Source organism: Harpegnathos saltator, unplaced genomic scaffold (assembly GCF_003227715.2).
Source record: "Harpegnathos saltator strain DR-91 unplaced genomic scaffold, Hsal_v8.6 scaffold536, whole genome shotgun sequence".
Classification (NCBI taxonomy): Eukaryota; Metazoa; Arthropoda; class Insecta; order Hymenoptera; family Formicidae; genus Harpegnathos; species Harpegnathos saltator.
Window position 1 is genome coordinate 74,206 of NW_020230356.1, and position 22,807 is coordinate 97,012.

General features: G+C 44.9%; 1 protein-coding gene across 1 annotated transcript in view; it reads left to right on the top strand.

Moving 5' to 3' along the window:
• The window catches only part of LOC105185861 (uncharacterized), a 49,998-nt gene that overhangs the window by 21,061 nt on the left and 6,130 nt on the right, over positions 1 to 22,807 (top strand). The window contains exons 10-20 of the mRNA XM_011145688.3: positions 105 to 660; positions 961 to 1,388; positions 1,479 to 1,608; positions 1,747 to 2,208; positions 2,295 to 2,465; positions 3,124 to 3,258; positions 4,380 to 4,485; positions 9,216 to 9,397; positions 13,848 to 14,014; positions 15,885 to 16,086; positions 20,708 to 21,105. Of these exons, the coding sequence (XP_011143990.1) occupies positions 105 to 660; positions 961 to 1,388; positions 1,479 to 1,608; positions 1,747 to 2,208; positions 2,295 to 2,465; positions 3,124 to 3,258; positions 4,380 to 4,485; positions 9,216 to 9,397; positions 13,848 to 14,014; positions 15,885 to 16,086; positions 20,708 to 21,105 (2,937 nt within the window). The remainder of the gene's footprint in view (positions 1 to 104; positions 661 to 960; positions 1,389 to 1,478; positions 1,609 to 1,746; positions 2,209 to 2,294; positions 2,466 to 3,123; positions 3,259 to 4,379; positions 4,486 to 9,215; positions 9,398 to 13,847; positions 14,015 to 15,884; positions 16,087 to 20,707; positions 21,106 to 22,807) is intronic.

Below are 22,807 nucleotides of genomic sequence, written 5' to 3' on the forward strand. Positions count from 1 at the left end.
CTCGTCATTTTTCTTACGCTTTGTTGGTCACGTTCGCCGAAATAACGTGACATCCGTCCGATAAGCGTCCATGTCCCATATCGTGTTGTTTCCTTGATGCTCAGGTCCGACAGGAAGTCGAAGAACTGCGCTACCTTCTACTTCAAGCATCTCGACACCGACTCCGAGGCGGACGGTGTCCAGCCGATCCAGGAATCGCCTAACACGGTGGACGATTCCTCCGAGGAGGAGTGGACCTACACTTCTTCCCGTCAGAATAGCTCCGTCGTTTCGGAGCAACGAAAAACGAACGTTGTGGTCCGTCTGGACTTCGACGAGACTCCACGCGTCGACGTGTCGGCGAATATGCGCTTCGCGCAGAACACTAGTGTTGTAAGCAACGAAGAGAAAGAGACAGCCGCGGAACAGGCCCGCGGTTGCGATGCTCAACAAAAAGATAGCGATGACGAGAAGCCGAACGACAAGTCGAGGATACAGAGGCTGATCAAAGAAGTGGAAAATCTGATCGGGGAAGAGAGGCATGCCGGCGGCGCCTCGCGCACCTTCCCACCGTTAGTATTCGAGGAGAAGGACATAACGAACAATCATCGAGTCAAATATGCCCGCGTGAAGGAATGGTTGAAGCTGAATGCGGCAAGAGGCCATGAGGGCAGGTCGCAGGTAAGCCATAATGACGCAAAAAAAGTGTAGCAGAAGCGGACGAATGAAATTTTTTTCTCAGATGTATTTAAATGTATTTAAATGTAATCAACACGAAAAGCCTAGCGTGCACAGATATGCTTTATATATTAGTGGCATTTCTCTTTCGCTGGAAAATGACTGTGAATTGACTTTATATTTTTAAAGCTACGTCATCATTGTAACGTTATCTCAAGATATGCGTGAGAACCTGCGATGCTAGATAATGAAACATATGGTATGTGTGCAGTCACGTATAACACTCGTATGTGTACATTACAGCCATTAGATAGCTGCGATGCCAGCGGTGAATATACAACGGAAGAATCTGACGGGGAAAGACAGTCGATATCGTCGGACGATTTGCAGAGCAGCGTCGCGACTTATCGGCGATTCGAAGGCGCTGCCGCTCACATGTCGCCGTCCATGTCGCAGGAAATATTCGATTTCATCGAGAAAACGCCTGTCAATGAGGCGCCTCCTCCTAACGCGATATTAGTAGTAGATACGAATACTCCGAAGGTTGTAATGCGCTCCAAACAAAAAGCGAAAGGATCTCGGCCGTGGAGCGTGTCTTGTATCTCTCAGATCGGGGATAATCCCAATTTAGCTCAAATAAATGATCCCATTTCGCAGTTTTCCATATCTGAGACTGCGCTTCATCAGTTGGTCGCAACTCTGCCGACTAAATCCGTATCGTTGGATGCTGCGTAAGTAGTCTTTCGATAACTTTTCTTTGTTCGTTATCTTTCCGTGTATAAACGAGGCGCGGTTTATCACAGAATGCGTTTATATTGCAGAGAATCACGGAAATCGTTTAACAATTCAACGTCCACTTTGTTAGAGGAGTCTATTATTTGTTCTGACGCTCGTGTAGTTAGAAATATTTCATTCCGCAGAAAGAAAAATAGATTGCGAAAGAAAACTTTGGTAAGAAACATACCACATTTCATTGTGTTAAAACGTTTGTATTACGTTCCTCGAATGCACTTTCTACTTTGTGTTCCGAGTTATTCGACGGATCGAGCTGAGAAGTCGAGTGTAACGTAATATGATTCATCTATCTAGGGCCGTAAGAGCGAATCTAGTTCAGAAAGCGCGCACGCCAATCATCATTCGGCGGGAAGCGATGGTAGCACGAATCAACAACGCTCATCTCGCAAAACGAATCTAAATCGCACAACGCACGCAGTTTCGAAGGACTGCCACGATCGTTCAACGACTCTGGTTAAATCGGGATCTTTCTCAGGCTGTACCGTCCATCAACAGTTGTACGTGGAGAAGGCACTCGCCAATAATCCTACATCGTTCCGACTACTGTGCTGCAAGTCGGTTGCTTCCACGTCAGAGACTGAAGGCGAAGATCGCAATAATTGTACCCAAGGACATTTCACTTACGATAATAATCTGTTGAGTACCGTGCTAAACAAGGAGCTAAACAACCAGCAGCAGTTGAATATGGACAGCGACGTGGAGATGAACAGTCTTGGCAACAATTCCTTCTCTGAACAGGCTTGGGATAATTATCAGGTAATACAAAATTGCACAGTTGCGTTTTTAATATCATATCGTGACTGAGACTTTGTTTGTATCGCCCTCAATCTGCCGATTCACAGGAGAAATACATGAGCGAGACTTACAGCGAGGCGCCGGACGTAGAAACTGCCCGACGATTGTTGGATTTTGGAGATGATTATCGAAATTTCCTCGATAGTCAGTCGGATTGCGCGTCCAGTATGAGCGCAATCCCTGCTAGTTCACCACTGCCTAAAATTCGCACATATCATGTACGTCCTTTAATGCTATTTTTTCTGGATCAAGTATCCATATTTTTTCTATAGAAAAGCCGACATCATAAGATAAAATGAACATGTATATATGTGTATACAATCGAATTAACTGAATATAAATGTATTATTATGTAACCGAGGTAATATCGGTTGCTGCCATGCTCTATAGGGTTCCTCGATGCAATACATATTCACACATGAAGTATTACTGCTTTAGATTATAGTCACGACAAATAAACTTCTCAAGCAGTATAGACGTGTTTTATTTTTGCATGGAAATAGATAAACGTTAGTTATACGTAATGTTGTTATTAGTTGCATGCTTTAAAAAAGATTTGGCAAAGTGACGTTAAGCATAATAGCGAGCATACCTAAGTATATATATATGACAAAACATAAATATATTATAAATTAAAAGACAAAATCTTATGACAAGAAGACATTGGCCTTCTTAGTTGCCTTATTAATGAACAATAAAGAGTTGAGTCTCTTGATATCTATTAATACAACGTCTATGCAATTCTAAAGCATTCATGTATGAAAAATCTGTATATTGTGTCTATATGAGACTTTACTGAAGTTCTAAGAAATTATTGCATGTGCTACGTAATGGCCAATCTACACACGATAGTTACGTAAACCAATTATGTTCTAGGAAATTGGCGACAGCACAGAAGACAGCGATAGTGACGAGGAAGATATACGAAATATCACAGAAAATTCACAATCGCAGCTTATACTCGCAGAAAATTGTTTTGTTAGACCCAATGGCATGATTCCTACAGAATTCGTACGTATATTGTTACACTTACAATATGTGGTGCTTGCGGAACATAGTCCTCTATTCGTGAAATGTTACAGATATCTTAAAAAGCGTTTCTTGCTTTATTCAACACGCATTTTGAGATTAATAATTCTATTAAGTTGGCACGTATTGCATATGAAATACAGTTGAAATAATACTGTGCATGTGAAATATATTTAATATAACATAAGTTTGCGTTATGATATGTTGATTTTTTTATATTATCGCACACAGTAGTCATATAACTTATAATCCTATTGGATGAAATTGCATATATATATATATATATATGTACAAACTACTCTTCTTTATGGATTATTTATAATTAGTAACTTAAGATAAATACTGTGATATTTGTTTAATTATTCTTATGGCATCAATAATTGCATGTTTGCTTAAAATATGTAAATCCAAAAATCTGAAACACAAAGACTTAAAAGATCTAGAGCATGTGACAATAAAATAAAATTTATATGCATTTGTACATATTGATTTGTTATTTTATGTATATTAAGGTTCTAAAAGTTCTTCTTGCCGATTACATTATAACTTAATGTTCTCGTGAATATATAATATTATATTATTCAAATATAAGCGATATAAATATCTTTATTATAGAAATATTACGTGATATAAACATAAACATAACTTGCAATTAATATGACAAACAAATTTCTAGATGCACAAGCAACTTATATTTCTAATTAAATAGAGAAACAGAGAGAGAGAGAGAGAGAGAGAGAGAGAGAGAGAGAGAGAGAGAGAGAGAGAGAGAGAAAGAGAGAGATAGAGAGAAATAATACTGGAGATTACAGTTAAAGTTAATATTGCTTTTATCGTTTTCTTCTATCATGTTTACGTTTCTTCTGTCGCTTTGGTAGAAAGCTTTATAAAAAATACTAATTGCGTTGTAATATGTAATTTTTACGCTAATACTTTTTTTTTATTTCTTAATTATTACCCTAGTTTCTAAATTATTATCCTAATAATCATCGTGTCTTTTCCCTTCTCTTCTACCTCTCTAAATACGCTAATTTACGTCATTGACTTGTGTTGTAGTTGTATAAATAAATTAGTTAATCAATTTGCCTTTCTATCTCTAATAGGCTGAAGTGGAGTCCGCGTGTAAAGAAAACTTAGGGTGTTTGCAGGCTGTGTTGGAATCGCAGAATGGATACTATCGAAATGAAAAATATTTGAAGCAAGTTCGTGGTGAGTACCAGCAATTACTGACTATCAGATCGTTTCTCATAATTGCTGCTTTGTACATTAGCCTTCAAGCGATTTTACTTATTTCTTGATGGCATGCGGTAAGAACTATCTTTCGGAAAAACATCTTTATGTTACATATTTTCAAAAATTTATTTGTACATATACATATATTTTTATATTTTTTAAATATATGTTTATTGTTACAAAGTAAGCTACGATGTAAAGCATAATTGCTTTATATTGTGATATTCGCTTTTATCTTAGATTATCAGTATGATCACGGTTGTTTTTGTTGGATGAACAAATAGATAACAGTATTTTGAGTGCTTATTTGTATTGTATGAAGATCTCTCGTAGTTTTATTTTACAAATTTGCTAAAAAAAAGTAACTACGTCCTTTAGTGTGACTACGCCAAAATTAGTCATAATCTGCTGTCGTTGCGAGATTATCGCTCTAATTTGATCAGTTTAACCAAAGTTCATAATCAAGAACTATGCCCAATATCACGTATTTAGAAAATTGCACACTTTCGACTTTAATCTGACTAATTATATTCATTTATTTTGTATGTTCCTGTTTTATTTTATTTTATATTAAAAAACTTTTATATATCTATTTTTATGTTATATCCGCTTATTAGCATGTATTGTAAAATTTATATTAAATCTATATATTTTTCTTAAACCATTTTCTCCACGTCTTGCGGCCTGTACGGTGATTGTACTTATTAATCAATAAAATATTGCGGCACTTGCAACTGTACTATAATATATTTACACGAATAACTTGTTCTTCTAGTTATAATCTATTTATAAACCGCATCAAAATGACGCGTGAGTACGTTAGGAAAGTAGAGACAAAAAGAAAGTAGGTGAGCGTGTTAGAGAGAAATATTGTCAGAAACAGAAAATAGAAAGCGAGGAGCCGTTATTCTTTAGAAAACATCGTACAACTTGAGGCGTACATAAATACGTATTACGTAACATTCGTATTATTCACGAAAAGGAAAGACAGATATTTGTAATATTATTCCTGGAGATGGTAATATATACGATTGTACGTTACAAGTAAAATAGGTTCTTCAACGTAGTCACACATGCGCATGACACAACGCTTCCGCAGTAACACTTAGATCGACGTTAGAAACGATGCAATTTACTTTCTAGCTGACGAGTTCGAATAAGCGCGCATCCGAGCGTGTAGGAGAAAGTAGAAAATGATAATATCCGCAGTCCTAATGACCACGGCGTATCGCGAATTGTTTCGCACCGTACTCGTATGCATATATGGCGCATAGCGATGTTATTATGTGCCTAACTACTCATTAATTGAATTATCCTTTCGACTATCTCCTCACTCACGTTTAGGCTGGTATCTCAGGAACAATGAGCGGCCGGTCGGATTAACAACAAACTCACTTTGTACACGATAAAGACTCTTATAAATACGCAATTAACAAGTAGCAGATAAGAGCCTGGATCGCAAAACTGTTACATGTACCGATCTGCTAGAATTCCAAAAATCAGCTCCTCCAGACGCACCGGGGTTTAAACGACCGTATGTCCGTACAATATATAACACGATTGTAAACAACGATCAAACAACGATCATATATTCGCGTTCGACTTTGGATTGCACAATTACATGTTCTCGATGGAATCTCGATGCAATAACACGAGTGCACGAGCGGCGAACGACGTGCGTCTGAGATGTTGATTCTGGAAACTCTCGCTTCAGCTACAAGCTCCACGGCCGTACCTTCGATTGCATGCGCATGTTGGACGCGGAGATACGCGTAGGTGGATACGCACGCCGCGAATATACCGCGGCCCGAGAATCGCGCCTTATATGAACTACTATGCTCTATCGTCAGGGTTTGGGAATCACGGTGGTGGTGACGACGTTCGCCGATGCCGCGGGCGCGTTGGCGCGAGGGACGCGACTCGCCGATTGGCTCGCTCGTTTGTATTTGCCGCGATCTAGCGGTCACGTGACGCTGCTCGCGTCGCGAATGCGAGCGTTCGCGCATCGTCAGTGTTTCAACGAGTTCGAGCGTCAACGGACGTTTGCTCGCTCGTCGTCGGTCGTGTTTTATCCGTTACGTCGATCCCGCGAAAGACACCGCGCATTCTGGACTGATCGGTGCGTATTCGTTCGCCTACGTCGAGTTTCACACACTAAGAGCGCGATTCGTCCTCTGATGCTCACACGGAGGGAAATGATCGTCGATGAGAAAGGCCCGCGTATGTATATATCTGCGTCGTTACACTATGCATTATTTTGTTACTGCGCGGTTGGCGGCGCTATATCGAGGTATTCGTCGCGAGTCGATGACTCCTCCGTTGGAGAAAAAGTTTAATTTACCGAGCGACCGACGTAATGAGCGACAAAAGTTGACGAAATTTTTTCTAAATTTTACCAGTCGCCATATTGCTCGAATGAAAGATAAAAAGACGCTGTATCGCTTCGGGCCAGTCGAATCTTCTCGCACAAGGGTCTTTTGGAGGGAATTCACGAGAATTGTCATGTGACTGCATTGTTGTCACATTTTCCTTAACAGTTTGTGCCGTGGCTGTTCGACCGACGTCGAATATCCCGCGATCCGTTGTCGACAAAATGTTCGTTTGAATTTGCCGGTCGCCATGATGTTTTCACGAAAGTACTAACGGTTATCACGAATGCTGCTCCGTACGGTTCGAGAAGTTTCTACGAAAAAAAAACTGTCCCGCGATTCTCCCGTTAGCACGTATCCTTGATACTTTCGGTTTAACGCGGTAACGCGATACTACTGACGACATCAAGCAACGAATACTAACGAAATCGAGTATATATGGAAATCATACACAGCTACGGACAGCTCATATCTAAAACTGCTACGTTACGATGCAAGTGTCGTCAATGCGACTGAACAGTGAGAACAAGTTGGGACGTGAGTCACGAATTTAAAATTCCGAGATTCTTCATATTTCGTGTCCATTAGTTGTTTTCTATATTTACGGCTAGTACGATGTATTGTGCGATCTCTCTCTCTCTCTCTCTCTCTCTCTCTCTCTCTCTCTCTCTCTCTTTCGCGAGACGAAGAAAGCGTGCAGTTATCTCAATCATTGCCTTTCCCGCGTTATTGTCGCGAACGATAATGACACGTCGTACAACAGGTTCGTTCGCACAACAGGTCCATTAGCTGTCAAATCGATCAATCATCCTTTCCCTCGCGATATCGCTGCCTGAAACGCGGTCGGTCGACTCGTGCTCGTAATCGTCGCTCCACTTTTGCAGAACGAAATGAGAGATTGCGATTAGTTTCGGGAAAGTTATCGTCTACGGGTCTACGATGAAACGCGAGACGTGAGCGAGACGTTGCATTTCAGGCATAAAAACATTCATCGTACGCGCGTACGTGCATTAAATCCCGCCGGTAGAAAGCTCACTGCGCATTTGGTCGTTACATAAAAGCGAGTTCGTTCCAATTTTAAATTTACGATTAGATGCGTGAGCGCGTGCGGGCGTGTCCGGTCTCGTGAAATTTTCACGACGAAAGGCGGTAGCGTGTCGTTTAAAAAGACAGGGACGAGCCGCATTCAATGCCAATTTACGCTCCGGCGATCGTACGCGACGAAGCATACGATAACACACGGTACATTCCGCTGTGCGTACGTGTGTATGTGTGTGTATGGGTGTGTGTTTTACCTCGCATGTGTGTCCGCACGTATAAGCTTCATACGCGCTATTACGTTCTCACTGCATCGCGCACGGTTCATCATTTCCTGTAGGTCAGTGTAAAATCTGGTACTTTCTATACGCATCAAATTTTTCCTGCAGCATTCCTACAGCGCTCCGTTTTTCCCAGCTATCTTCCGGACGCATCGCGCGGTGTCTCGGTGTGCAGTTTTTGCGACTTACTGGATCCGCGCGATTCGCACGGTTCGCACAATATGCTTACGCGGTGATTTCACCGTTATTTATTGTCCGCTAGATACAATGCTTATATCGCTCGAAGTGATTCCGGTCTCGGTTTCGGTCTGCAAAAAAGCGGCCAGTATAAAAGAAAGCGGCGAACAGGCAAAAGAGGTCACGGAAGCCGTACGGTATAGATATAAGTCTGTTGACCTTCAGATTTTTTTTCTACGTAATTGCTTTACGTAACTAACCAGTGAAAATCGTTTAAATTGTCGCGGAAAAAAAACCGTTATAACGGATAGCAGCATGGCCCCCAGAGTACGGAAAAGAAAAACATACAGGGAAGTAATTGCCGGTCTCTCCTTCCGCTCCTTGGCGTTTCCGCAAAGTTCGTCGAAGAAAGAAAAGCAGGAAACGGTCGATTATACGAGTGCGCGCATGTTGAGTATTAGGAAGGGCATATGTTGTATTATGTTAAATTACCGTGGCACCTAATAACATAGGAAAGTAAACCATCTCGTGCGCTATTTCGTTAAATTAATTATAGCGTTATCTATTACTTTCTCATATAAGAGAAGCCACATAAAACTGTACATTAGATTTTGTTGCATCACCGTGAAGAAATAGGAATGAATTTGCATTTCTTCGTTTTTTTTCCTTTTATAAATAATTCAAAGCAGATACAACATTCATTCGACTTTAAATACTTTCCACCGAGTGAGGTTTCTATTTGTTTACTTTATTGAATGTTTGACTCGGATGTAACGTCAAGTATTATGATTTGCCTTATGTATTTTATCAACAAACTAAACTACATTGCGCATGCTTTTAGGTATGATCGAAAGATGGAAGACTTTGGCGTCGCAAGTCAAACAGGCGCAAATGGCCAGTTCTCTTCATCGCGAAGTTGCTGCCATGCGGACGAAGCTCAAAGCGACGCACGATCGATTCGTTGATTGCGAAATTGTCTTGGAACAGCCGCACGTGCTTGATGATCGCATTAATACAATCACTGTAAGTCTACTTTTATATCTATATTTATATTGGTTACCTCGTACATGTGCGTTTATTTGATGGTTGTTTCTAAAAAGGCATGTTTATGCATCACGTCAGAAGTCAATTAGGTTTAGGTATGTGTATATTGAAAGCACTAAAGAGAGAGGTACTATGTACAAGATACATATATCTATATATTTCATTTTCTTAAATTGTTTAAGAATAGCTTTAAAGATATAGAATAAATGTAAACCACGTGGATTGTAGAATTCTACAATATTTTATTTGAGACATTCTTTGGTAAAATTGGGCAATAATTTTGAGATAAATCATAAAAGAAGACATAATTACAATACTTCTCATTGATGCAATCGCGGTATATGCGTTTAATACCTAATTTGTTTGAACATTTTATTATTGAAATATTGGTTAGAAATATTATTAGAAATAGATAGTTTCTACCAACAATGAGCAAATTTCACGTGCAATACACTGTCGATAAGTGGATACCGGTAGAGACACATCCGCTAAACGAGAGATCTTCTATTTCAACTCGATTGATATAGCAGGGATTCATCTGTTTTCATTCGTCTCGCTTAAATGATAATTATGAAATTTTACTTTTCTCAAGAAAAGAGTACATCGTATTTACCAAAACGTAGCGGCCGCATTTAATATGAATAAAGTCCTTCTTTCTAATGTCTTTTAGTGCTATCTTAAAAACTGCACGTTGTAAAATCTCATTGAAAGATTTTGTAAGTTGCCTCCGTGACGTTTATCGCTTTGTCACTTTATATAACGCATTAATCAATGTTGACCGAGAGAAATATTTCTTTCAATGTTTTATGTTTCGAGGACGATTCTCAGATATCAGTAACGAGTAATTAGCATCGAATTTTTCAACATTATGACACTATCGGTTTCCCATAAATCCATCGTACGATACTCCGGCGAAGTTCAAATCAAAATTCCCGACGTCCCCAAGCATCGTCGAAAATATTTACATCGTAATTCGTCAAACTCGAGTGTTCGAGAAAAAAAGTCAAAAGTTTCCGTATCGCGTCTCTAGATGCGCCGCCCTTGACGAATTTCTGCTAGTCCCCCGGAAATCGAATCGCAATGAGAAGGCACGTTATTGGAAATGTCTCCGGTATGAGGGGGGGAGGGGAGAGGCTGGTAAGACAGAAAAGTCAGAAAAGCGGATGGAAAGCTCGAGCAGTCGCGGTTGGGGAGGAGGAACAAAATGAAAGCGGGCGAAGAGGATGGTGTGAGAGGCAGGAAGAGGAGGAGGAGGAGGAGGAGGAGGGAACGGAGGAGACCGGAGGTAGAGAAAGAGTAGGAGAGAGAGAGAGAGAGAGAGAGAGAGAGAGAGAGAGCAGTCAGGAACCAAGTAGAGAAGGTAGAGAGTGGCGTAAAAGCGTAGTCGTGTCGCACGTACGCTCGTCTGACGGCGACGTGCTCGGCATCGCAACTCGCGAGAGCGAACGCCGGCGGAACCTAGCCAACCCCCTGGAGTTCTCCACCCCCGAGAGTCATCCCCCGATCCTCCGGCACATCCAGCCCTACTACCGCGCTGGAACCTCTGGAAAGCCGCCCCGCGCGCCCCCGCAATATCCTCGGCACCCTCCCAGCCTCATTGCGAAGACCAAACACATGCTCCCTATCTATCATCAAGATATATTAGCGTCCAACATTTGCCGGGTGAACTCGTCGCTCTGCTGCATTATGCACGAGATGTATGTGTATATTTGTGTGCGCGCTCGTGTGTGTATGTATAGTTCGCGCCGATCTGCGTCCACACGAAAACCGCGCTCTTGTTTTACATGGGCGCTAGCCTTTACGTGGTGGTGGTCCGCTCGTCGGTCCTCTGACCGATGACACGAGGTGTCTTCGACGTCGCGACTGGGATGTCGCTCGCGCTCGGTCACGGAAACCGCGGCTCTCGGTCGTAAATTCGTCGCGGCGAGACTCTCACGGAAGAGAGTCCTCGGCTTCGATGTGGAACGTATTGATACCTGGTAATTCTCGCTCGCTCTTTCGACAATGCAGAGAACACCGTGTGTTCCGGATGGTGTACGTGTATATGCGTGTATATGCGTGCGTCCGCATGGCGAACAAAACTGTCAACAAGCTGATTACTTATCGGGGATGATTGTCCGCGCGGCACACGTGGCGGCGGCGGCGAGCTGCGATTGGAATGCAGGCCGCGCTACCTGCGAAAAGCGCATCGGCGCAGCCGAATGCAGACTGACGCGCGCGCGAGACAGAATTGAACGTTTCGTATGTATTATGCATCGCTAAGCAGGCCGCGCAATTGGGTCTACGTGGCTCGTCCGATGGCACGTAGGCGCACGTGGGCGAACGCACCGCGCGATTCGATGAGGCGCGTCATCTGCTAATTATGTTATTGCGTAATATCGGACAAACATAGTCGCGCGGCCGAACCCCTTTGCGTGCGCGCGCGAGCGCGCGAACCTTTACCTGCGCGAAATCGAATTGCCTGCGATCATTAATGTCCGCTGCATGAGCGAGCAGCAGCACGCTCCGACATATCCGGATGCAACGTATTTTTCCCTTTGTCTTCCCGCGGCTTTCCGGAATTTCGTAAAGTACTCTCCCCCCGACCACCTCTTCGTCCCTTCTGCGAAAAAGAACCGCGCGCGTAAATGCGATACCATAGCGGGATCCATGGCGCCGCAATTAAAATACTGGTGGCAGTGGATCTCCGTTCCACTTAGTGCCGCGGAATTACGAGACGTAAAAAGCTAATTCTCTACTTTTACCGGGTACGTGCTCACGGTGGCGGCGCGGCGGTGGTGGCGGTGGCTGCCGCCGCCGCCGCCGCTGCCGCCGCCGCCTCATAGGCATGCAGGTCCCGAACGCGCGGCGACCGCTCTGTATACCGAATTCGAATCAATTGATTGGCTGTTGATTGGAAATTGAATTAGATCGGAATGTGCGTGTCTGCGAGGGCACAACGGGCGAACAAGGGTGGTCGCCGTCGGGGTGGGGCTCGGCGGGGGAGGTAGCTGCCACTGGTTATGCGTCGTTGATGCTGATGGTGGCGGCGGCAGTGGCGAGGAGAATCGTAGCAGGGTGGTTACGAAAGAGGGGAGAAGCGGAGCGGTCGCTTCTGCCTTTGCTATGCGCGCGGAATATCAATGACAACCACTTTTCGCCGGACACTGGAGCAAATCCACGCCGTGCACTTTGCGAAACCGCTCCTCGTCTCGCTCTCCTTTCTCTGTTTCTTTCTCTCTAGCGCTCTCTCTCTCTCTCTCTCTCTCTCTCTCTCTCTCTCTCTCTCTCTCTCTCTCTCTCTCTCTCTCTCTATCTCTCTCTCTCCTTTCTCTCGGAGTGTGGGCTCACGCTCTCCTTTTCATTGCGCGATTTGCCCCAATTCATAACGCAAACAAAACCACCGGCTAACTGGCCCGGCTTCGTCGGCGGTGTATAGTCGTCGATCAGGATTGTCTCGAGCGATTGTCTTCGCGCGAGGATGGAGTAGACGCGACGAGTGAAGGATTGATCGAATGCGTCGCATCCGATCGTCTTGTCTCGCCATTTTGGGGCTAACGCGAGCGTGGCAAAAGGACATTTATCAGGAATAGCATAGCTAAATATAAGGGTTGTAGAAACACGCGGTGTACGATGCAGTAACCACGTCACGTTGTCACATCCCCGTCGTCCTACCGTGGGACGCTCACCCGACGAGGACCGCATAAATAAACCCGGGTTTACGACAGCGACATAGGGCGTAAGAGAACGAAAACGAGAGCCCGTTCCTCTTCTTTTTCTTCTTCTTCTTCTTGCCGTTACTATTTCTCTCGCTCATCGCGTGACGAGCAGACCTCGAGAAAGCTCGTAAAGCTCGTCCTTGTGGTCATCTCGCGCGTCTTATACCCTTCGCCTCGTCTTGCGTTCTTTGAAAGTAATTCCCTTCTTCCGAAATGCTGCTGTGGCGGTGGCGTTTCGCTACTCACGTTTACGTGAACGCGACGCGTCGTCGATCAGCCGTGAACCGCGCTGACTCTTTTATATGTTGCCGATAAAACTACATAGAGATAGCAAGTTATAGTTTTGCCGAATGCGGATATAGATTCTTGAAAAGTCGTTCCATATAACACATTCCCGCGTACGATACTCGAATATCGTGTGGAATTGACCTTTCGGCTCGGAGGTGACGATTAATTTGGCGCGCGTGATGATATGAAATGCGGAACGCGACATGCTTAGGTAAGAGAAAAAGCGTATTCCGATATACGCGCCGAGACACGTGATAAAACTCTCTTAGACCCCACCACGTGTATCCGCTCGCCGGATTCTTAGTCTACTACTGTGGCCACTTTATACATCACCTTCACCCTACGCTAAGGGCGACCCTTACGCGTTTGCCCTTGCACCGCGAGTAATTCGTTTGAGTTAGGCAACCGAACCAGCTACTAAAAATGTATATTTTATGTTGCAGGCCGACCTGACTGTTCTGAAAAATGATACGCCGAAAGAAATGATCGCGTTGAACGTCTCCGCGCATCGACTGATGACCGATCTCGGTATCTCCGCGCCGTTGATCTGCACAGCCCTCAAGGATGGCGTGGCGGACCTTTATAGGATATGGGATGAGGCCATCCGAAAGTGAGTGCGCGACAGTAATTGTACTGCTTGTTTCCTAAATTACCTTCTATTGGTCGATGTTGCACTTTCCCTTTTCGTCTTTTTTCGGGTTTTTTTTTTTTTTTCTTTTGGAAACACAATTATCTCTAAATGATCGTTAGAGACAGGATTTTACATCATGTAAAGACAAAAATGTTTATTTCAAACGGTTTATTTCTTTTACTTTTATTCAACATCTGTTGGGTATACCAAATGCATCGTTGAATAAATTTGAATAATTTTTATAAGGAATTATCAACCAGTCATTTTCGATCGCTTGGTAGTTCCAGCGTTAATAGTTCGCTGTAGATTTTGGAAAGGATTTCGCCTGTCATGTTGACAGTTTGATAGTACTCTTGATTAATTTGGGGAATATCTTGAGCCACGGGGCTCAACAGGACATTCTGTATAGAATAGTCTGCACCGGGTCATCGACTGGCCGTTTGCTGGTCGACGTGTGACGTTAGGCAAATATTTTGAGAGGTAATGAAGCCACCAAAGCAAACAACGGAAACCGAGAGCGGCATAGGTACCGCCAGTAAGGGCTCTCCTCGTTGGGATTTTGACCCGTGTCGCGGGATTACTAGCTTTAGCGGAGATCGCGTTTAATCATGGACCTTTTTCGAGTGACAGCTCGGACAGAAAGGCGACCGATCGAGATTCGGAAGGGTCAGTGCAATATCATCGACCTCCCTATAATTTCCCGCCTTAATTTTGCCGGTGCTCGCGGCCGGTCGATCGCGCATATTGAATTCGACAATTTAATCTCAATGTATTTCAACCCGAAACGTTACGCAATCATTTTATCAACACAAACTTGTATAAAACGCGAATATCGTCTTTTGTGTGAAATTTTAAATACAAGACACAATTTTAATTCACAGATTCGTTATTTTTCTGCACGATATATTTAACAAAATTAACTTATTAAAATTGACTTATTTCGAGCCATTCGAGTCATTGTATACGAAAAGAAATACGAGCTACATGCAACTTTAACAATACTCTTCCTCGGGTAAGCAACGAATAGTTAGCGCGATCATTACAATCCCCTTTTAATTTCCATATGAGCGCACTCGATCCCCCTCTTTGATGGGGGTTTAGACCATTCAAAGGGGTTTACCACTGACCCATTGGGGTTTGCAGAGGTCAATCCTATCCCTCCGCTTAGTGTGGAGAGACACTTCTATTCTTGGCAGGAGATGATTTCCACAAAAAATAGCCCTCGAGGCCTTTCGACTCATTCGCCTGGTTAATCGGCGATATACACGTGAGAAAAAAAAATATTGCGATAGTTCGGCTAACGTTGTAAAATTGCACGTCTGACGTGAGTGAACTTCTCGTCTTTCTGGCGGATACGCCAATGTGGAGAAGAAACACAAGCCTTCCTCGATTCATTCGATATATTCGCTGGGGGCGTTCAGATTGACCTCGAATAAAGTGTTTTTATTTGCCGATAGCGCCGGAGGGAGGACCTACTAATAATTCGACGTCTTAATGTTTGCCCAACGGCTTTACCGTCTTTCTATGTTTTTTATTGTATTGACTCGCATGATTTTTCCGTGCGGATTTACTTGGTCCTCTTTTCATTCACTCTTTTGAGAAATAATGAATAATTCATTCACGGAATAAAAATGCGCGACAAAAGGTCTCACTGTCGTCGACATATCGGTATGAAATATCGTTCGTTACACAACCATCGTCGCATTATTCTCGGTATTAATCTTGCATTACGTAGCGAATGAACGAGAACTTCCTTTCATATATTATCGATTTGCGATTTAATAATAGGTTTTCGAGTAACACACAGCATCTTTATTACAAGCGCGCGCACCCACGCTTTTCTTTCCAGCGGTTCCAAGCGGCTGCACGTTTTGCAAGCCGTGCAGCAATTCGGCACATGTTTGGCGGAACTCCAGTCAGCTCTGCAGAGGGACAAAGACACATTGGCGGTCCTGGACGTAGCCCTGCAAGCGGGTGCCACCACGGAGGTTGCCTCCTCCGTTCGTCACGTCGCCCGGCTTCTGTCCGAAAAACAAGACATCAATTGCCAGGTACTGTCCCTTTGCTTCAACTCGGCCGTCCTTCGATTGATTAGTAAATAGCAATTAGCGATAGCGATCGCGGAGCCTGTCATACGTTATCGCAATCAATCGCACGGAATCGTGCGGCACTTTCCAAGTTCTCGAATTTACTTCGTCGAATTCGTCAAGGTTGGCTTCTTTTTCCGTTAAATATCCGTGGGTTATAATGTGTGTCCAATTGGACAAAGGAGGATCAAAGTTAGCATAAACTAGGAAATCTTTCCTGAAGCCGTCTGTCAGATATCCCCATCGTATCCTTGATTTTCAATCGGTTAGATGGCTGTTAGCAATTATTCAACGCCGGTGGATGGGGTAACGGTTCCCAGAGGTATCGCTTGTGTGTGTCTGCATAAAACCATTTCCCCGCATAGATTGGGAGAGTCGCAGGTCTCGCAGGGATGTAACTTATCTAAAGGAAAGCGAGATTATAATGCGGATTGTATATCCCGTTTCCAATACATCACGCTAAATCGTCTCGCAAATTGCGTCCTTCGGATTGCGCGCTACAGATTTGTCGCGTAATATCGATCGATTTATTTTCCTCCTTCGATCGATTTATTTCCTCCTTGGTGCTGTCGAGCGCAACGGCCGTCAAATTTTCCCCCGGCGTGACAACACTCAGTGTCACCGTCATTCTGTCCCGATACTTTAAATTCCACGTAGATTCTATTAATTTATTTCTCTTCGGCTATTAAATGTATTTCTTTCCTTGTCAAGTGATATATTTCCCTACAACTGCTGTCGCGTCGTGGAACAATTAAGACGACGGAAATAATTGGAAGTTACGTTACACGTGATACGTAAAAGTTGTATATACGTGCGTCACATATGGCGCACGTCGGGAGATAAATCTTCGACTAGCCTGAACACGCGCAGAGGTTGCTCGAAGGAGAAGGAAGAGGTGGAGGAGGGGTGGAAGAGGCCAGGGGTCGGAGGGTACGTTTGACAGATGATACTTGTCGATATCGCGTCTCCGTTAAACGCCATCACATCCCCCTATTTCCACCATATCCGTCTTTAATTTGCATATAAAGTAAATCTCTTGGCGAGCCCGTTTTACGTCGGTTCTTTGCTTTATGGACGTAAGGTGAGTAATCGAAGGTGCAGCGAATGGCGGCTCTGCAACTACGATTTTCGAGATTGACCCGCTCGTTCAACCTGTCGAGAAGACGTATATACACCGTCTTCGCATGTCTTCGTGCGCTTTAGTAAAAATTCTGCAATCTGCATGGTCGAGCAAGCGACTCGCGCGAAATATATTTCATAATCGCACATGCGGCTAGAAGTGAGCTACAATTTATGAGGAAAGTGAGAATAATTAATGCTGTTGCTGAACGATCGCCGTTATTAATTTTTTCCCTTTGCCATGTGCCAATCATTGTGATACTGAGAACCTTACATGCACATCATCGATATATGTGTGTGTGTGTGTATATATATATATATATGCGCCATATTTACATTATTCTTCATACATGGAGAGATCTTCGAGAGCTCGTATTCGTCGCGCTTCGCTCGATGTGCCGCGCGTATCGCTTGTAGGTGCTTTCTAACAATTTCCAATTGTCCCCGCGCTCATTTCGCCTGTCAAGAAGACGTACGGCCCGCGACACAATACTCTCTCTCCAATAATAGGAGCCTTTCCTTTCGTCTCGTTTCTTCTTTCTCCGTGTGTATCGCGTCTATATTTTAACGTATTCAAACTCCCGTCAAGGCGGTATAATCCGAAAAGTTCTTGGTCTTGCCGATCTACAGCACTCGAGGGAATAATTTCATGCACTTGACATTACGCCTCTCTTTTTCTCTCTCTCTCTCTCTCTCTCTCTCTCTCTCTCTCTCACTCCGTCCCGCTCACTCGTTCCTTCCAACCTTCCCTCGCGACACTCCTCTTGACTCTGCTCTCATCCCCTGCTCCTTTCCACTCACTCTTATTTCAGAGAGAACCGAATAAGAGGGAAGCCTACGATAAAGCACTCGACATTAAATTTTTTTTCGCGTAACGCTGCAATTTTTTGCTTCTCTCGATCCTTTTATTTCTTCGCGTGACGATGACGATCTCCTCGAGCGCGTGCGCGCGGTTATAAAGTGTTTATTTATAATACCGGGAGGACGTGTTTCAGTTTTCGCGAAATTCGATGCGTTCACTTTCGTACGCTACGTGCGTACAATGCCGCTGCACAGGACATGCAATTTTTCACGTCGCGTTCGAATCGCAATTGACAGAGGCGCGCGACGAATCCAGATCAGCTGGTGGCTCGCTCGTTTAGTTTTTCCAGCCGCGAGAAATCCATAAGATTTGATAGGTAGTAAATAAAATATTAGCTGATGTATGCTGGCTGCGCTGTGTAGGGAGCAGATCGAGAGAGAGAGAGAGAGAGAGAGAGAGAGAGAGAGAGAGAGAGAGAGAGAGAGAGAGAGAGAGAGAGAGAGAGGGATAGATAAGTTTTGGCCGGGATACAGCGAGTCCGAGTTGCTACCGAGGGTGTTGGCCATCTCAGAGCCAGCGGCTCCCTAGGGAACTCCGATCGTTAATCGCCCGAACGATTCCCTTTCGCGTCACGTACGGGAATGGCCCGTGGAATCAGCGTAAAAATACAAATTTAATATCAACGGTGGGTAGCTGTCTGCTTGTAGTTCGTGTCGCCTCGAAAATTCCGTTTTGCTACGTGCGCTCGCGGCCGACGGACAAGTTCATTAATCGAGCATTCGATTCGTACGACGGTGCCGCGTTAATAATACACAATAAACATCACATTTCTCTCTCTCTCTCTCTCTCTCTCTTTCTCTTTCTCTCTCTCTCGGACTTCAGGTGCGCTCGCTCCAGGTGGATCCGAACGTGCGCGAGTCGTCTTCTTTTCTTACTTTCGTCGGACGAATCTCCACGCACGTACAACACAATTAAGTCATCGCGTACGAGTCATCTCACAGCGCGGTATCTTGCTTCCGATTCCTTGCGCTTCTCCTTCCGACGAGTCTCTTTTCGTCAGCGAATAAGCGGATCGATTTTTTTTATCTCGCATTCTCGCGGACACGCGCGCTGCGAGATATCTTACGTTGTGTTGCTGTACCGCGCTATGTATGTATGTATGTGTTCCGTTAAATTATATAGTGTATATATGTACATATATGTGCATCACGCACGCTATGTGTATCCCGTTACATTATATATAGTTATATATATATATATATATATATATGTATATATATGTATAATGTATATGTGTGTGTTTCGCCAATGTAACCGGAAATAAGGAGTTCCTCGCAGTTTTCTTTCGCGCGATTGGCCTTTCGGGCAGTGGTGGATCCCGTCTCGACTCACTTCGTATCTACTATCCGTTATACCGGAGTATACCGACTTATATATATAGGTTAGGTTGAAGGTTGCTACTTGGTATGCGGATCGCGCTTTTCATTACCGGAGGCTCGTTCCCTCCGTCTCCACCGTTGCAAACAGCCTAAACCTACCCTTTCTTCCACGCAGCAGCCACCCTTCCCTCGACTGTCTGTCTACTACTCGACCACTACCACTGGCATTCTCGCCGGTATTCGCGCCATGCTATCGCGCTCCTACGTGTGTCTGTGATCCGCGAGAGAGAGAGAGAGAGAGAGAGAGAGAGAGAGAGAGAGAGAGAGAGAGAAGACGCGCGTATATTTCTTTCGTGAAAATATATTGATTTGCTCTCTGCGATATATTTGTATGTACAGGCTGTTAAAAACGCGGGTTCGACACCTGCAGGACAGTCGGTGCTCGTTATACCGAACGAAAGCTGCTCAGGAAGCTCAGGATACAAATGTTTTTCGGTCTTGATTTAACACGAGTTTAACGAACGAGTACCTCACCGTGTTATTGCTTTAATATTTACCAAAGTTCTACATGCTCGATCGCGATGCTTCGTATTACAGAAGTGCGAAGTCTTTAAAAAATGCCTAGTCTTCGAGTCGGTTCGACAGCATCTTGAGCATTCTCTCGTGCAATTACTGATGCTTAAACTTAGTGTATGTTTCACCCGTAAATAATGCGCTCGAGATTTGCGGAGAATCCAAGATATAGCTACATGTACATATTGGCAAGGAGTTTTGCATCGATCAAAGTGAAAGGACTACTACGTGTAATCGGCGACAGTTATCTCGAGGAATCGTATGCAAATCTGCCGAAACGCTCGTTGACGTATCGCGAGACGATCAATTCGGCATCGAACATCCCCGCTTTATTCTCGCTTCTCTTTCACCTTACACACCCTCGCCTTCTCCTTCCCCCTTCGTACTCTATATAATCGTCTTATACGCTTTCCGATGCCCTCCGGTGATGCGCGCCATAGAGGATTATACAATATTCCATATCGCGTCCTCCCGGGTATAACCGCACTTATCAGGATCTCGCGCGCGATCCGTCGCGCGCACTTCGTCGTTTCGCTGTGCTCTCCCGGAGATTTTTCCCTCTTTACCTATTGCTCTCTTTAATCGACTTCCGTGCGATATCGATAACCACACGTCACGTGTGTGAGAGAGACTGCTCGTTCACCCAGCCTTGCGACTCCTACGATCAAAACTGATTGCTAATAACCGTCGGCATATTCGATATATTTTGCAGAATGACACGGTGCTGAGCGACACGACGGCCGAGGAGGTGCACTGCGGGTCTCTCTCGAAATTCACCGCCGCGTCTGCGAATAATCTTACGCAGGAGGGTGGGTCCCTCTCGGACAGCGGGATCTCCGACAGCGGAAGCGAGCAAGAACTGAGCGAACGTGAGCGCAGGTTGGCCGTTCTTCGGCGATTGACGCGTAGCTTGGAGACTCAGTTGGCACCGGACAGCACAGCTCTGAAAAACTGCTGCGAGGAGCTGTGGAAGAGGATCGAGGGCGCCGAGGGCGAGCTGCGCGACCTGCAGAAACAGTGCAGGGAGCTCATCGTGCGCACGAGTGCGGCGGCGAGCGTCGACGCGCGTGCCGCCAAGCGAACGGCCAGCCAGGTCCATCACTTCGCTGAGTGAGTACCGAAACTATCGCTATCCGTGTCGTATTTAATATCCCTTCGTTTCCCGGCTCCGAAACGTCGGCGTGTCGTTGCTGCGCTGTGTACCGCATCGCGCGGCTCTTGACTTCACCGCGGCACGCGCGAGAGCGCGAGAAACGATCCCGAAAGCCGTCGGAATCAACGTCGCAAGTATAATCGCGCCGAGACGTCCATCTGGGTCGTGTAATCGAGCGCCGCCGTTGCCGAGCCGTTGCCGAGCCGTTGCCGAGCCAGATAAATAAGCGAACGCTCGCCAAATTTCCCTATTATTGGTGATATTATTATTATTATTTGAGAACGGGACTCGCCTCGGCATTAAGAACCGTCCTCTCTTCACACACATTCCATTTGCATAACGTCGAAATGGGAAGTAAAGAATGAAGGCGACTATTTAGATGTGGAGACACGAGGTCGTTGGTCCATAACGCCTGGGCAAAAGGCGGCTACTCATTTGAATATAAGAACTCGACCGAGAACTAGCGCGGTGACTGCACCCACTGTCTTTCTAGCGGTGTGTGTACGTGTGCGCGCGTGTGCGTGTGTGTGAAGTATACACGCGGTCTGGAAACTTTAAGAAAGATATGTCCAAATGACAAAGTGAGCAACTGCGCTTCTGCGCTGAAACGGCCGCCTCTGTCTGCCGATTTTCTGCGCATCGCTTCGGATTCTCGGTGTTTCCTTTCGCGCAGCGAGGAAACCGTGCACCATATCACAGCCGTTGTTCATGGCAGCAATCGAGTGAGCGATGGTATCGTCTTTTGTCGTGGAGCAATCCTTTCCTTTGCGAATGAAACGACACTCACGTCGCTCACACCACCGTAGAGCGCGAAGATCTTCTCCTGTCTTCTCCTGTCTCTCATTTAACAAATACAAGCTTACGGCGCAGTTGGCCGATGGCGAATTACTCGAGATTCCAATTATCACCGGCGGCTTACCTTATTTAACTTTGTTTTAAGGACACTTTTATGGCCACGTTCAATCACCGCTCGGTGGCGGCGATAATAGCTTTAGTTTTCGCGAGCAAGTGAAGCATCTGCCAGGCCGAGTCGTAAAAAGAGGCGTAAAAAAGCCGCCAGTTGCCATTTTCTTCGATCGGCGGTCTTCCGTCTCTCGCTGTGTTTCTTCCTTTTTCATCTCGCTGCACATCGTAAAGCGTACGCAGGTCGCGCTTTAACGACAACAAGGGACATTTCTTAAGCCTTTCCTCGCAGCTTGCAAATTAAAGCGGCTACTGGGCGCGAATACTTCGCGGAAAACTTGGAGCGGACAAACTATCCACCGTGCTGCGCACTTACGTAACGCTAATGGAGCAGCGAGCAGGGCATCGCGTTATAATTGCAAGCCCAATTTCGCTACCTCCGAGTTACGTGCATGCATCTCCAAATTGATTCCCCGGCGAACTTTGCTGTTGCTGGTTTACTCGTATTATCGTGACCCGTGGGACACGGGGTAAATTAATTTTCGCACTTGCGCGAACCCGTTCGCGAGTTTCTCCCCTCTTAAACGAGATCGAGTGTATATCTGGCCCAGCCAGCGAGCCAGCGGATTGTCAGGCGCAAAACGGAACGGAACATCGCGAATTACGACTCAACATTCACGAGAGAAGCGTGGAAAATTGATAAGATGCGCAAAGAGTGCACGGAGGGAAGCGTAGAGAGAAACGCAAGAAGTAAGT